The sequence below is a fragment of the Parasteatoda tepidariorum genome, chromosome 11, assembly GCF_982258835.1.
Source record: "Parasteatoda tepidariorum strain Cologne lab strain chromosome 11, Ptep-v5.0, whole genome shotgun sequence".
Taxonomy (NCBI): domain Eukaryota; kingdom Metazoa; phylum Arthropoda; class Arachnida; order Araneae; family Theridiidae; genus Parasteatoda; species Parasteatoda tepidariorum.
The window spans coordinates 4,001,264-4,016,150 of record NC_141765.1 but is presented as its reverse complement, the minus strand read 5'-3'; the positions used below and the strand labels follow the sequence as shown (position 1 = coordinate 4,016,150).

General features: G+C 33.5%; 3 protein-coding genes across 4 annotated transcripts in view; 2 read left to right on the top strand and 1 right to left on the bottom strand.

Moving 5' to 3' along the window:
• LOC107446622 (transient receptor potential-gamma protein-like) overlaps positions 1-14,887 on the top strand; it is a 341,741-nt gene that overhangs the window by 97,711 nt on the left and 229,143 nt on the right. The gene's annotated exons all lie outside the window — the stretch shown is intronic.
• On the top strand, positions 4,506-7,355 carry LOC139427004 (uncharacterized). Its single transcript, XM_071187286.2, has 4 exons — positions 4,506-4,840; positions 5,103-5,859; positions 5,926-6,224; positions 6,641-7,355. The coding sequence occupies exons 1-4, from the start codon at positions 4,506-4,508 to the stop codon at positions 7,353-7,355; spliced, it is 2,106 nt and encodes a 701-aa protein (XP_071043387.2).
• On the bottom strand, positions 9,656-10,237 carry LOC107446598 (uncharacterized). Its single transcript, XM_043048034.2, has one exon. The coding sequence runs from the start codon at positions 10,235-10,237 to the stop codon at positions 9,656-9,658; it is 582 nt and encodes a 193-aa protein (XP_042903968.2).

Below are 14,887 nucleotides of genomic sequence, written 5' to 3'. Positions count from 1 at the left end.
CATGTCTGGGAGTGGATCCAAGAGCACTCTTCTGAATTTAGACACTTCCACTGGCCACCAAAATCCCCAGACATGAACATTATTGAACATATTTGGGATGCCTTTCAACCTGATGTTCAGAAGATATTCCCACCCCCTGGTTTATGGACAGCCCTGCAGGATTCATGGAGTCAATTATCTTCAGCACTACTTCACACATTTATCGAATCCATGCCACGTCGTGTTGCGGCACTTCTGCGTGCTCGCGGGGACCCTACACGATATTAGGCAGGTATACCAGTTTTTCTGGCTCTTCAGTGGATCGTCATACGCTAAAACGAATGACATTCGATTACGTTAAAGAAAAGCTTGTAACCCTTTTGGATGAGATTCGATGGCGTTAAAGAAATTCTTGTATCCGATTTTCTTTCAGAATCCTTACATAAAAAGCGGGACACCCCCCATTTCTATGGCTTTTTCCTATCTTTATGGCCATAAAGCTATATTCCGGATTCTAACATTCCTGCTATGTTAAACCCAATATGAACCATTGAAGCCATCAATGTAAAGTATGAAATAAACGTCATCTAAAATCAATATGTCTAATTATTTGAAATAGTCTTATTTTCTTATAATATATAGCCATTATACTATATCTGTCAATCTATTTATCTATATATGTGTGTATATATATAAAAAAATTAATGAAATTTCTTATTATTATTATGGATTTTATTAAATTATTTTTCCTAATAAAATTTTTTTTACTAGTTTTTCTCATAGATGGCAGCATTAATATATTACTTGCTTAAATTTTTTTCGACCATATATATATTTTTTAATTTTATTTTATTCGATTCAAACTATAAGCACAACTTTAAAGATTTTACTTCATCGCGAAATTTGTTTACTGTTAAATTAGTACTTCACTTTTAAACCTAATCCACATTTTGCTACTCGCCGGTAAGTTTGGTTTCTGCTTTTATTTCACGCACAATTTCAACTGATTTTTTTAGCGATATTGACACATATAAAGAATTATTTTTATGTTAGGATAATTGTTCGTTATTCAGAAATATCGCATTAAATTATACTAAAAGATGTGTCTTGAGAAAGACTTTTGGTTTTTCCGATTAATAGTTTTCTATTTTATATTATTTTATATTTTATTATTTGTGTATATATATATTGTCAGCCTAAAACCAACACGCTTGATATTTTAGTAAATCACGACGGACCACTATCTGCACTTTTAGTTTTTTATTAATAACAATAACATTAGGTATTTAAACAACAACAGCTGGAGATATTGTGGATTTCGAAAGGGTACAAGTGATTATCCACAGCCAATGTTTTTCGAGTCTCACAGGAGAATAATAATTTTCCCTCTTTTTCTCGTTACGCTAGGGAATGGGGCCCATGAGCCAATATATATATATATATATATATATATATATATATATATATATATATATATATATATATATATATATATATATATATATATATATATATACTATTTTACCTCAGAGTTATCCTGAAAAGGTAATGGTACGACCCTATTCATAGTTCTTTGTAGTTCTTTCATAGTTCTTTCACCTGAGGCATGTTGTACTTCAACAAGTTTATTGCACTGTTCTCATGTAAGAACTTGACATTATTTTTTTCCAGTTATATATTTAACATATAATTTTACAAAAACTTTAACATTGTTGAGCATTACAACTTTAACATAACTAATACTCAATCAAAATCTTTGAGATAAATTTCAAATTTCTTACATGAAATTCTTATAAAAATACAAGTGTTACATAAAATTATATACAAATATTTATATGAATATACAACTATTTAATTTTCTATCGGCAGTACACTCAATCTGGAAACAGACCTTTTATATACTCCCTTACACGTTTTTACTTTAACTACCCTTATTTGATTATCTTGCCCAGGATACAGTTTTACTACCCGACCCAAGACCCATTTGCATGGAGAATGTTTTCTTCTTTCATCAAAACCATATCCCCTATTTTTAAATTTTTCTGATTTTTTACCCATTTTTTTCTTTGCTGTAAGCTGTTCAGGTAAGAAAGGCTCCATTGCTTCCAGATTGTTTGCACTGACTTGGTAATTCTCTGCCAAGAGTTAAAACGACTTGGCTCGATATCAGTTAGGGATGGTTCAACTATGGCCGTTATCGGCCTCCTTATTAAGAAATGTGCCGGTGTTAGCACCTCTAAATCTTCAATTTCAGAACTAAGAGGTCGAGAGTTCAATATTGCCTCTATTTGAGTTACGAGTGTTAAAAATTCTTCGTAATTAAATTTAGAGTTACCTGCTACACGCTTACAATGAAATTTAAATGATTTTATGTTTGCTTCCCAAAGCCCTCTGTCGCGTAATAACGTTTGTAATGACGTCATCGTTTATAATCTGTAATATTTTATTCATTAGTTTAATACTTATATGAATTCGAATGGCAACAGTTTATCAGTTTATGTTTTCATGGAGATTGTTAAGAATAGATGTGGATCACTTTTTATAACTTGTAAATATTGTAATAAAGGTTTATAGAAAATTAGTAAGAGTTTTACGATGCATCTGACATTGTGGTGAAACCCGGACGTGATCGTTTGCATTTGATCGACATTTAAGTCAGATATTTTTATACTCTTATTTGAAAATTTTTCAAGTTTGGAATTCTAAATGGATCTGCTCATAGTGAAAAGAAAGTCGGTAAGAGCTTCTTTTACTCGTTTATATAATATTTTAATTGCGGCTCTCGATAAACCTGAATTAAATTTTGAGGATTTAGAAAGTAAATTATCATCTTTGAAAGGAATTTCTATTGATTTATCAAAATTTGATGAAGATATATGTAACGCCATTTTGATAGAAGTCGCCAAAGCAGACGATTTTGAAAAAGAATACTGTATCATTGAAGAATACAGAGAAAAGTTAGATTCTGTTCGTGTTCGTGTAAAAAGGATTCTTAATTCTCGTGAACTGAAAGATAAGAAAGATAATTCGGTTAAAAATAAAAAAACAAAACTAAAGCTTCCGAAAATAGAACTTGTACATTTCAGTGGCGAGGTAAAAGATTGGCTGCATTTTTGGAGCCAATTCAGTAGAATACACGAAAATAAATCGATGGACGATGAAGATAAATTTACATATCTTATTTAATGCGTGACAGCCGGAGGAAGAGCTCGTGAAATAGTAGATAGTTACCCGCCGACTGCCGATAATTATTGCAAAGTTATTGAGAGTTTGAAATCAAGGTTTGGCCAAAAGGAAATTTTAATTGAATATTATGTTCGGGAACTTTTGGGTCTTGCCGTTAAAAATGCTGCAAATTTAAGGAATAAGATGGATATTACACAATTGTACGACAAATCAGAATCCCATTTGCGATCGTTGGAATCCATTGGCATGACATCTGACAAATATGCCGCTATGCTATTCCCTTTAGTGGAGTCATGCATCCCCGAAGAAAATCTATGAGTTTGGCTTAGAAGTCCTTTAATTAATAAAAAAGAGAATTCTTATAGCGATAAATTGGCTCAACTGTTACAATTTCTAAGAACGGAAATAGAGGGAGAAGAACGGATTGCTCTAGCAAAAACTGGTCTTAAACAAGCTGAAATAGTTGAAAAGAGACAAAAGTACAGAGAAACAGAATTTTATCCACCTACAGCCAATGATTCAATATCTGGGTTTAAAGAAAAAGCAAAGTTGAACTGTAATTTTGTAACAAATTACATGAAAGTAAGGACTGTTTTAAGGGACAGAAACTGTCATTAGAAGAAAAGCGAGAAGCAGTCAGAAAATATAAATGCTGTTTTTTTTTTGTTTGAAGCCAGGGCATTTATCGAGAAACTGCTGATTAACTGTACGCTGCATGATCTGCGGAAAGAGACACTGGGTAATAATGTGTCCTAATTTATCGCCAAGTCAGAAAGTGGCGATTGAAGAAAGTCAAGAAGTGCCGCAAAATCTTGCTTTTGCCAATCACAATGTTTCAGAAGAAGTTTTGCTGCAGACTTTGCTTGTTGTGTTAAATTATGGGGGAAAACGAAGTATCGTTAGAGCTTTAATTGATACTGGCTCACAACGCTCTTATGTATTAAAATCCACAGTTGAACGAATGAAATTAAAACCTGTAGGGTTTGAAACTCTGAATCATGTGGTGTTTGGTGGTTGCATGACAAGATTTAAACACAATGCCTATAAATTAAATGTAAACAGTGTTCATGCAAACAAATTTTGCGAGATGCAAGTCTTAGACCAACCAACCATTTGTGGAATGATACCAAGAACAAATGATGTATCTTGTTTAAAAGAGTTAGAAGACTTGGGAATCTAGATAACAGACCGTGGTAAAGGTAGACCTCCTATTGAGCTCCTAATTGGAGCAGATATTGAAGGCAAATTGTATACTGGTCAAACGCAAATTTTAAAATGTGGTCTTGTTGCTGTGCAGACGCACTTAGGTTGGACTATCATGGGAAGGTCCTTGTGAAAGTATGAACACAGAGTTATTGGAAAAAGTGGCCTTTGATCATTTTGAAAAGACTCTAAAGATTACTGAAAATGGGCGCTATGAAATTAGTTTTCCTTGGATGCAAAGTCCCGACGAATTACCAAGTAACCGCGAACTTGCGGAAAAACGATTATTGTCCACTTCTTGGAGACTCAGTGAAGCTGGAAAGATAAAAGATTATAATGCTGTGTTCCGAGAATGGTTGCAATGCGGAATAATTGAAGATTGTTCAGAAGGGCCAGGTCACTATTTGCCACATCATGCAGTGTTCAAACCAACTTCCACTACCACACCTGTTAGATCCGTTTCTGACGCCTCGTGCAAGTCGAAGGGAAATATTTCGTTAAATGACTGACTGCTTAATGAAAGGTCCAATTTGCTCGAAGACATCCCAACTGCTCTTCTTAGATTCAGACAGAAAAAAATTGGAGTTGTTGCTGACATTATGAAGGCGGTTTTGCAAATTTCATTAGCAGAAGAGGATCGCAAGTATTTGAAAATTCTTATGGTGGGCAGATGAAGAAAAAAAGACTATTAAGGTATACCAACATTGCAGAGTTGTTTTTGGACTTAATTGTAGTCCGTTTTTACTGGGTGCTGTTTTAAGACATCATTTAGATTCATTTGCATTTTCTCCATATCAAGATGTTTCAGAGACATTTAAATCTGCTTACTATGTGGATAACTGTGTTACTTCAGTTAATTCTGAAAATGAATTACAAAGATTTGTAAAAGTGTCTACAGAGATCATGGCCAAAGGAAAGTTCGAGTTGAGAGGATGGGAATATTCTGCTGTTAAACGTTCAAGTGTTCCTATGGTCCCATCACAAGTTTTATGTTTTCTATGGGACAAGAATGAAGATGTTATTTTTTGTGATACTCAATCCATTTCAAACCATCCGGAAAACATAACTAGAAGGTCTATTCCTTCCATGGCTCAGCAAGTATTCGATCCGCTTGGATTCTCATGCCCAGCTACGTTGTATCCTAAGTTACTATTACAAGAGAGTTGGAGGTCTGAATTAGGCTGGGATACTGAGGTTTGTGAAGATACAAAACTCAAAGTTCGAAATTGGATTAGAGAAATGAGGAAACTGAAAGATTTAAAAATTAGAAGACAAGTGTTTCCTGATAATTATTTGGAGTCAGAATTACATACCTTTTGCAATTCAAGTGGTTTATCTTACGCTGCTGTAGTTTACTTGAGATGTAAGACAGATGAAAATATTTCGGTACAATTATTGATGGCTAAATCCAGAGGGGCACCATTAAAGAAGATTTCTATACCCAGGTTAGAGCTTTTAGCCTGCTGTATGGGCACACGTTTGGCTGATTTAGTACGGAGAAGCTTGAATATAACCCTCAAAGAATTCTTTTGAACGGACTCAACTACTACGTTGCAGTGGATTCAAAGAGAGGAGTCCTGGGGTGTGTTTGTGAGGAACAGAGTCAAGGAAATCCTTAAGGCATCCACAGAAGAGAGCTGGAGACACATTCCAGGTGATTCCAACCCCGCGGATCTACCTTCCTGGGGGTGTTCTGTGGAAAAGCTTATAAAATCTAGATGGTGGGAGGAGCCACATTGGTTCCGAACTTCGGTAGGAAGTTGGCCAAGTACAGAGTTGAGAACAAATGAGGAAGAAGTACGCCTAGAAAAACACAACTGTTCAACACTTCAGATAAAAAATCTTCACTGCTTTCGGTAAGTAATACCGAAAGCAGTGAAGATTTTTTATCTTATTTCTCAACTTATACCAGAATTATACGCATGATGGCATGAATATTAAGATTTATTCACAACTCAAGAGACAAAACCAATTTTCGAAAGGAAGAATTATCAGTAAAGGAATTAGATGAAGCTGAAAGGGTCCTCATAAAAAGAGTGCAAGGTGAAGTATTTACTCCGCAATTTATCAATAGTTTGAAGACTTTAAACGTTTTTACAGATGAAAATGGAATTTATAGAGTAAAGACGAAATTAACTGACAGGAAAGATACTGATTTGTTAAGATACCCTTATCTTCTTCCCAGTAAACACAAATTTGTAGAAGTATTGATTCCAGAAAACCATTTGGAACTTATGCATGCTTGATTACAAACTGTTCTATCTAACTTAAGGGAGAAATTTTGGGTTCTATGTGGAAGACGATCTGTTCGCCACGTAATTAATAAGTGTATTAAGTGTAGAAGGCACACTGTGAAGCCTGTTGAAACCGCTCCAATTTCCTTACCAGAAGATCGTGCCAAGGACGCTTCAGTTTTTGAAATTGTAGGAGTAGACTTGGCTGGTCCTTTGATATTGAAAGGTGGACAAAAGAGCTGGCTTGTGCTTTTCACGTGTGCGGTGTTCAGAGCTGTACACTTAGAATTGGTCAGTTCGTTGTCTACCAAAGACTTCTTACTCTGTTCACGAAGATTCATCGCTCGTCGAGGACGACAGAGTGTTGTATACAGTGACAACGGAACAAATTTTGTAGGAGCGGAAAACCTTTTCCGAAGCATTGATTGGAGTGTTGTCGAATCAGAAACAACAGTTAAAAGAATTGTGTGGAAATTTATCCCGCCCTCCGCCGGCTGGTGGGGAGGGTTTTGGGAGCGCATGGTACAAATGGTCAAAAAACTCTTGCGAAGAGTTTTGGGAAATGCCTCACCTAATTATGAAGAGTTAATGAGCCTTCTCTGTGAATGCGAGACAGTAATTAATTCAAGACCTTTATCTTATATTTTCGAAGATAGAGATGATTTGATACCACTGGCACCGGCAATGTTCTTACAAGAAATACGATCGGTGGGAGTACCCGATATTGATCAAATAGATTTGAAGAAAAGATGAAGATTTCAGCAATTTCTTAGACTACAACTTAAGAAAAGATTCAGAATTGAATATCTCGGACTGTTAAAGCAAAGTAAAGAGAGGCCAAATTGTTTTAAACTAAGCATTGGAGACGTCGTCATTATCGAAAATGACTCCATAAAAGGAACTCTGTTGCCACTGGCTAAAGTGATGGAAGTTTATCCTGGTAAAGATGGAAAGGTTCGAGTAGTGAAATTAAAGACATCTTCTGGAGAATTGCTGAGACCTGTCCAACGCCTTTATCCGTTGGAAATAAGTTCTGGTGGCGAATCTACTGTTAAACCATCAGAGACACAAAAATCACTTTCAGCTGATAAACTAGAAAAAGATATTACGACCAGAAGTGCTCTGGTGATTAAGAAACCTATTAGATATTTAGATGACTGAAAGAAAACATTCATTTTTAAGCTTACGTATTAGAGTTTCAATGCTTATTTTGGAAATGTTTCTTTTTACCCTCAGATATAGTATATAATGCATTTAGTAATTTTATATGTAGTTAAAATTTATACTTTTTGCTTGTTTATGCATTTTTAGGAAATGTTCTAGTTGATTAAATAATATTTAATCAAGGTGGGAGGATGTCGCGTAATAACGTTTGTAATGACGTCATCGTTTATAATCTGTAATATTTTATTCATTAGTTTAATACTTATATGAATTCGAATGGCAACAGTTTATCAGTTTATGTTTTCATGGAGATTGTTAAGAATAGATGTGGATCACTTTTTATAACTTGTAAATCTTGTAATAAAGGTTCATAGAAAATTAGTAGGAGTTTTACGATGCATCTGACACCCTCCCTAATTTGGGCTCCTGGGGGGAATAAAACTCCATTCAGTTTTTTCTTCGCCAAAAAATGCAAATAATGATTCCTCTCGATCCCTTACCATCTTAAACAAACAATTAAGTTCTTTATTAGCCCCTACCATGTTAGTTCCGTTGTCTGAAAAGATTTTACGACATTTACTCCTTCAGGCAATGAATCGTTTAAGCGTCGCTATGAGAGCTTGCGAAGTCAAGTCGCTGATTGACTCAAGGCCTTTGTTACTAAACAGATGAATATACAAACGTAGATTTTATTTTCAGGACTTGATATTTATTTTTTAATAAAGAATGGTCCGCATAAATCTATTCCAGTAGAACTTTATCAGGTATTATTCTTTCTTATGGCAAATTACCCATTTTTTGATTATACTCCTTAGGATTTGCTTTAAAGCATACTACGCAACTGTGCACGATTTTTTTGCACGAATTCCTACCATAAATGGGCCAATATTTTTGTCTAACCTGATAAAGTAGATGATGCACATGAAGATTGAACAATTATCTTCATGAACGATTATATCTTCATGAACGATAGTATCTTCATGAACGATTATTTCAGTTAACTTACATTTAGAAGGCAGTAAAACGAGATGTTTACTCGAGTACGATAATTGAGAATTTTCTAGTCTGCCTTCCACTCTCAATAACCCTTCTTCATCTAGAATAGGTGATAGATTAAAGATCTTACTTTTATTAGAAACGCTACCTCCCGACTTTAGAGCAGCTAATTCTCTTGGAAACTCTTGCTCCTGCAAGCAGCGAATTAGATAGTTTTCAGCTTTAGATAATTCATCCAGTTTCAGAAGACCAAGAATCCTTTTCTCTGGATTTCTCAAGCTATGAATGTACCTGAAAAGATAACTACAAATTCGAACTATACTTAAAAATCTATTGCTACGATTAATCAGATTATCAAAAAAAGTTTTGTCATGATTTAAAGTCAAGACTATAGTTTTTACTGAGTTTTTGGATTTTAGTTCATGTAAATATTCTTCTTCATTTGGCACTGGACAATCAAGTTCACTCACAAGTTCATCGGACAACAAAAATGAAGGACCATGCCGCCACTTTTTGCTGTGTAGAAGCGACTCTGCACTGAGACCTCTTGTCAACTAGGCCTCTTGCCAGGTCATGCCTAATACCTTAGCATTATTAGTTCCTAAGTTTATAGGAATATCGACTGGATAAGTGTCAAAGGCTTCTTCTGACCACTGACTCCTCAAGGCGGAGTCGTTGCTAATCCATTTTCTCATTTCCATTCCAGCTTCCTTCATGATTTTCTTCGCACTTCGGGAAATTATAAGTGCGTCTTCTCGGGTATCTTGACCTGTGATCCAGTTATCTACGCACATGTAAGAATCTAGAAGATGTACAGTCATAGGATATTCCTCTCTGTATTTTTTAATGTGATGTTTAATGTTGGCCGCTGGTTGGAAAGGGCTAGTGTTCAGTCAGAAAAGTAATCTCTTGAAACAATAAATTCGAAGTTTTGGTTTTGAGCCTAAACGAGGATCACTGTCTGTCCACAGAAATCGTACTGTATCCTTTTGTTTATCCGCAATGTAAATTTGCAAAAAAGCCTGACGAATATCTGATGAAATAGCCACTCGGCTTAGTCTAAAGTAGATAAGTATTTTGAAAAGGTTAGGGTAAAGGTTTGGACCTGGCCATAAACAGTCATTCAATGAAAGTTCGTCCACCAGGTGAGATGCTGCGTCAAACACTATTCGAGTTGAAGTTGTAACACGACCTTCCTTTTTAATGGCCTGATGTGGTAAATAGAACAAGGATCTATCAAAGTTTGATTCAGAAATCTCTACTTCTTCGATTATTCCTTGATCTAAATAGTCCCGAATGATATTTTGGTACTGAGAATATAGTTCTTTATCGAACCGCAATCTTCTCCACAAATTACGAAATCGTTGTTTTGCAGCGCAAACGTTATTCGATAATTCTTTCCAGAGTTTACGGAATGGCAGTTCAACTATATATCGACCATCTTTATATTGTACAGTTTGTTCAAAAATGTTCATGGCTTGATCTTCTTCTCGAAGACAAGGGTCGTCTTTTATGCCGAGAGATTCAAGTTCAAAAAAGCGTTTTAAGGTATCGTCTATAGAATCATTGTTTTTAAGAAGAAAGCACGAATTTTCATTATTAAATTTTATCTCATCGAGTCGCCCACTCGCGATCCATCGGAACTCCGTTTCTTTTAACACAACTCTTCATTTACTTTATAAACGTTATCCTTAATTATTCTAAAAAATCATCAGCATTTAATAAAGAGTGAACTTCTTCCACTTCAAAAAATGAAGGATCCGCTAATTAAAAAAAACTCGGGTATTTTCGTTTTCGATATGTCTAAACTGACATTTGGAGTCAGACCCGTAATTTAATCTGCGAGTAAGAATTCAATCGGTTCTTTAAAACTACCACTTTTATTTGAAATGATAGTACGCAATTTTCCTTTCAGGTTTTGTTTAGTCGAATTAAGTCCAGCCACGGATGTTTGGATTTTGGATTCTTTCTAATTTAATCCCAAGAATTTCACTTGTCTTCTTACTCAATATATTAACATTTGATGCTGGATCGAAAATAACTCTACATTTAATTAATGACCTATCCCTTTTTTGCAAGGGAATATTTCCAGTAGATAATAAAACATTCTTTTTATTTTCATTAGAAGTATTACTTAAAACCGCATTATGAAGAGAATTCATTTCCGCAGTGGAACTTTTATTTTCTGTTTTTATTTCTGATCCTTAGAATGCTGAGTCAGCTATTTGATTTTCTGACGCCAGCTGTTTTCTTTTCTCAGCGACAGGTCGTCTGAAACATAATGTATTCGAATGGCGTTGACCACAATTACATACATAACACGATTTACATTCCCATTTTTTTATGATTTTTTTCAAACAAATTTTACATAGTTTATGATAGTTCAAATCTTTTGTTAATTTTAAAAATTGATCGCAGCGAAATATGGGATGTGATTCTTTCAAACAAATTGCACAGTTTTTATTCTCTATATTTTCATTCTTTTAAATGGGAAATTAGTTGTTTTCTTAATTGTTTTCGTTTCTGAATAACAATTTCGATTTACCGATAAGAGTTCTCGTTGTTCTAAAAATGTAATAAATTGTTCGTATGACGAAACTTCTTTTGTTTTTTGTATTAATTCCAAGTTCTTTTGAGTTTCTTTTTCTAATTTGTTAAGCATTATGTTTTGAAGAAAAATGTTAACTAAATCGTTTCGTTCATATTTTAACGCTTTTAAAGCTCGTAAATTCTTTTGAATGCAATCTATCATTGCACGAATTTCTGTAGCATTTTCACGTTCTATATTTTTAAAATTTAGGATGGAATTTACATGCACATCAACGATTAACCTTTTATTATCGTAACGTGAATCGAGGGCTTCATATAATGAAGAAAATGTGTCAAATGAGGAAGCAAATTCTTTTACTTCATTTGAGAGACATGAGTTAAAATAATAAAGTTTTTGCTACTGAGTGAGTTGATCATTAGAGGTGATGAAGTCATCAAACTGGTTTTTAAAGTTACTATAGTGTTCATATCTTCCCGAGAATGTTGGGAGTATAATAGGTGGAATTTTTGTGTCAGTTATATTCTCAGTTCGATTAATTTGTTTAACATCGTTTACAGTTGATACAGTTTCTTTTTTAAATTCAATTAAAAGTTTGAGGCTTACCTCTAAATCTTTTAGACGAGATTCACGTTGTTCGATTTCTTTTTTGAATTCTTCCAATTCTTGATCAGTGATTTTTTTCAAGATCGAAGGAATGCACTTTTAATTCATCAATCTTAGTTTGTAATTGTTCAACTTTTCTTCAATTTCACTTCAAGTATGGTAGTATTAGGAATATCTTCAGATATACCATCGACAAAGGTTTCGATTCGAGTACTATTTCCTTTCAAGGAAATTTTTGCTTTAATTAGTTTCGCTATTTTATCCATAGTTGTATTTTGATTCGAGCGCTCCGTGTGCTCGACGTGTCAGACAATGTCGGCCTAAAACCAACACGCTTGATATTTTAGTAAATCACGACGGACCACTATCTGCACTTTTTGGTTCTTATTAATAACAATAACATTAGGTATAAAGACAACAACAGCTGGAGATATTGTGGATTTCGAAAGTGTACAAGTGATTATCCACATCCAATGTTTTTCCAGTCTCACAGGAGAATAATAATTTTCCCTCTTTTTCTCGTTACGCTAGGGAATGAGGCCCATGAGCCGACATATATATATATATATATATATATATGTCGATTGTCATTTGATTGTCATTTTTTGACACATTTTAGATCCTTGATTGGATATAATTTTTTTAGACAGATAAACTCGGCTCGTTTCGGTACTTCTCGGCACAAACTCAGTTAGAGAAAGTCCACGTGAAATTAGCTACACTGGATTTTCCTTTTCAGGACAATGATATCCTTGTGTTGAGCTAGTATACTCGTAAAATTCTTTCACCTACAAAGCTTCAAATATTCCTTACGAACCTTTATTTTAAAAACAAGATCTAGATTATACCATCCGAAACACATTAAAGATCTGATTTCTTTTTTGTTGTTTCATCTAATTTACAATATAGGTCCCGTGAGTTCGAGTTTTGGAATGATAATGTTTTAAATGAGCTATTCTTTCTTCCGATGCAACAAAAATAATAATGATATCATTGTTTTTAAATTTATTCTCAAATAAACTAATTCAACTTAAATGAGTTTTTTGCTGTATGAATTTTGAGTAACTGAATGTTCGCTACTTTTTTATTTAGAGAATACGCACATCGATGCTTAATTATTCCATTAATGTCCTTATGGCGTTACAAAACAGCTTTCGGCAAGCTGTTATGCCTAAAAGCAAAAATTCTTTGATGCATCAAGCAGTTATATGAATTGGAATTAAATATTTGACTCGTAATTGTTTAGTTTGTAACTCTTTTGTTTCATTACTTTTAAATAAGAATTTTTCAATACTTTCTACAGCAAAATAAAAAATATAATGTTTGGTCACAGAAATTTTGAAAATATTAAAATTTTATTGAAAATCTTCTTAAAGTTCAACTTAATTTCAAATGTAAGTTCTTTTAATTTATATTTAACAGCTTTAAATTTTTTTTTCTTACTTTTCTTTAGCACATGCTGGATTTTTTTCAAAAAATATCATAGCTTAGTGAGTATGTGGTAAGTGCTTCATCTACTGTTTTTTCACAAAATGCATGGCAATCAGCAAAGAATGAATCATGTAATAAATTAGAACTGTGAGAGAAGATACCTCTTTAGATAATGTTTTATCTTGGCTTTTGAAGAACAAGACTTGAGGCTACTGCAAAGAGTACTCGTATCATTCTGCATACTTGTAGATTCGTGTTTTCTGTCGAGTAGCTTTCACTCCAGAGGAATCTTGGATTGTCACCTTTATAGATTTCTATTTGCGAGGCTTGATATATGCAGTGATTGCTATTAGCTTCATTTGAAATTTTACTAAGAAATAAATAAAAATATCAATTTATAAGCTAAAACTAGCATTTGAACCTTTGTATAAATTTTGTTTTCACATGCGTCAAAAAAGTCGCGCAAACCAGATGTACAGTCCCTGGCTGAATTATTCGAAGCACTATAAAATCCTATTTAAAATCTTAAATATCAGGTGATACTATACACTTTTATTGTTTTTACGCGACTGAAATCGGTTTGCACTTTCTTACGTTCGTGCATCAATTGATTAAATTAGACGATATATAATATAAATTCGACCATTGGATAAATTAGACGATATATTATATAAATATTTTATTATATTAGGTATTATATTAATATATTATAATAATTAGACCACATTATTAGACGCACTGTAGTGTTTTAATAATTGCATGTTTTGTACGAGTTTATATGCAATACTTTTATACTTAAACATACTTTTATACTTAAACATGCATTTATAAACTTCCTATTTGTATTTATCTATAACGTATTGCATTACAATGTTAACCAATTGATATACGAAATTAAACAAGTGTAAACCAGTTTCAGCCACGTCAAAACAATAAGGCTGTATAGTGATAATTAAATTTTTACATGAAATCTTATTGTGTGTCTAATAATTTGACTATATACTCATCAGCTTTTTCTACCACTGCGTATGCGGCAGGTAGAAGCAGTTTTCTTTTCAAACATGTTTTCACTACGATAATCAGCCAAAACCTTTTAGTATTCTAAGAAGAAAATCATCGTTTTAAACTTTGTAAAGTGCCTTCTAATGAAAACTTCGAACATTTGAGGAACTTGAATATATATCTATGAATAGAATCACTTCTTTAAAATCTCTCATTATCTATCCTTTAAAGTCGGTACTCTTCTGATTCCAATACTTTCGAGAATTCTTTCAAGCGATTACAAAGGGTCTTCTCTTCATCTATGATTTTCGTTTTTAATAGTTCATTGTTGACACACCCTTATTTCAGAAAGCATCAACGTGATATTGTTTTTAAAGTTTATTATATATTTCTTTATCATTTACAATGTTAAAGTACAAATCTGATATAACTAGTTTTCTTTCTTTAAAATCACACTAATTTAAATATTTATGTTTTTAGAATTATCAAAATCAGGGTTTAGTGTGCTAGAGCTGAAATTTCACTTCAATACACTTAC

Excerpts from the sequence above, each read along its gene's own strand:
- LOC139427004 (XM_071187286.2), top strand. The coding sequence starts at position 4,506 with ATGAACACAGAGTTATTGGAAAAAGTGGCCTTTGATCATTTTGAAAAG. Across the intron at positions 4,841-5,102 it reads AGATCCGTTTCTGACGCCTC|TCCGTTTTTACTGGGTGCTG; the intron begins GTGCAAGTCGAA and ends ACTTAATTGTAG. Across the intron at positions 5,860-5,925 it reads GCACACGTTTGGCTGATTTA|TGGATTCAAAGAGAGGAGTC; the intron begins GTACGGAGAAGC and ends ACTACGTTGCAG.
- LOC107446598 (XM_043048034.2), bottom strand. The coding sequence starts at position 10,237 with ATGAACATTTTTGAACAAACTGTACAATATAAAGATGGTCGATATATA.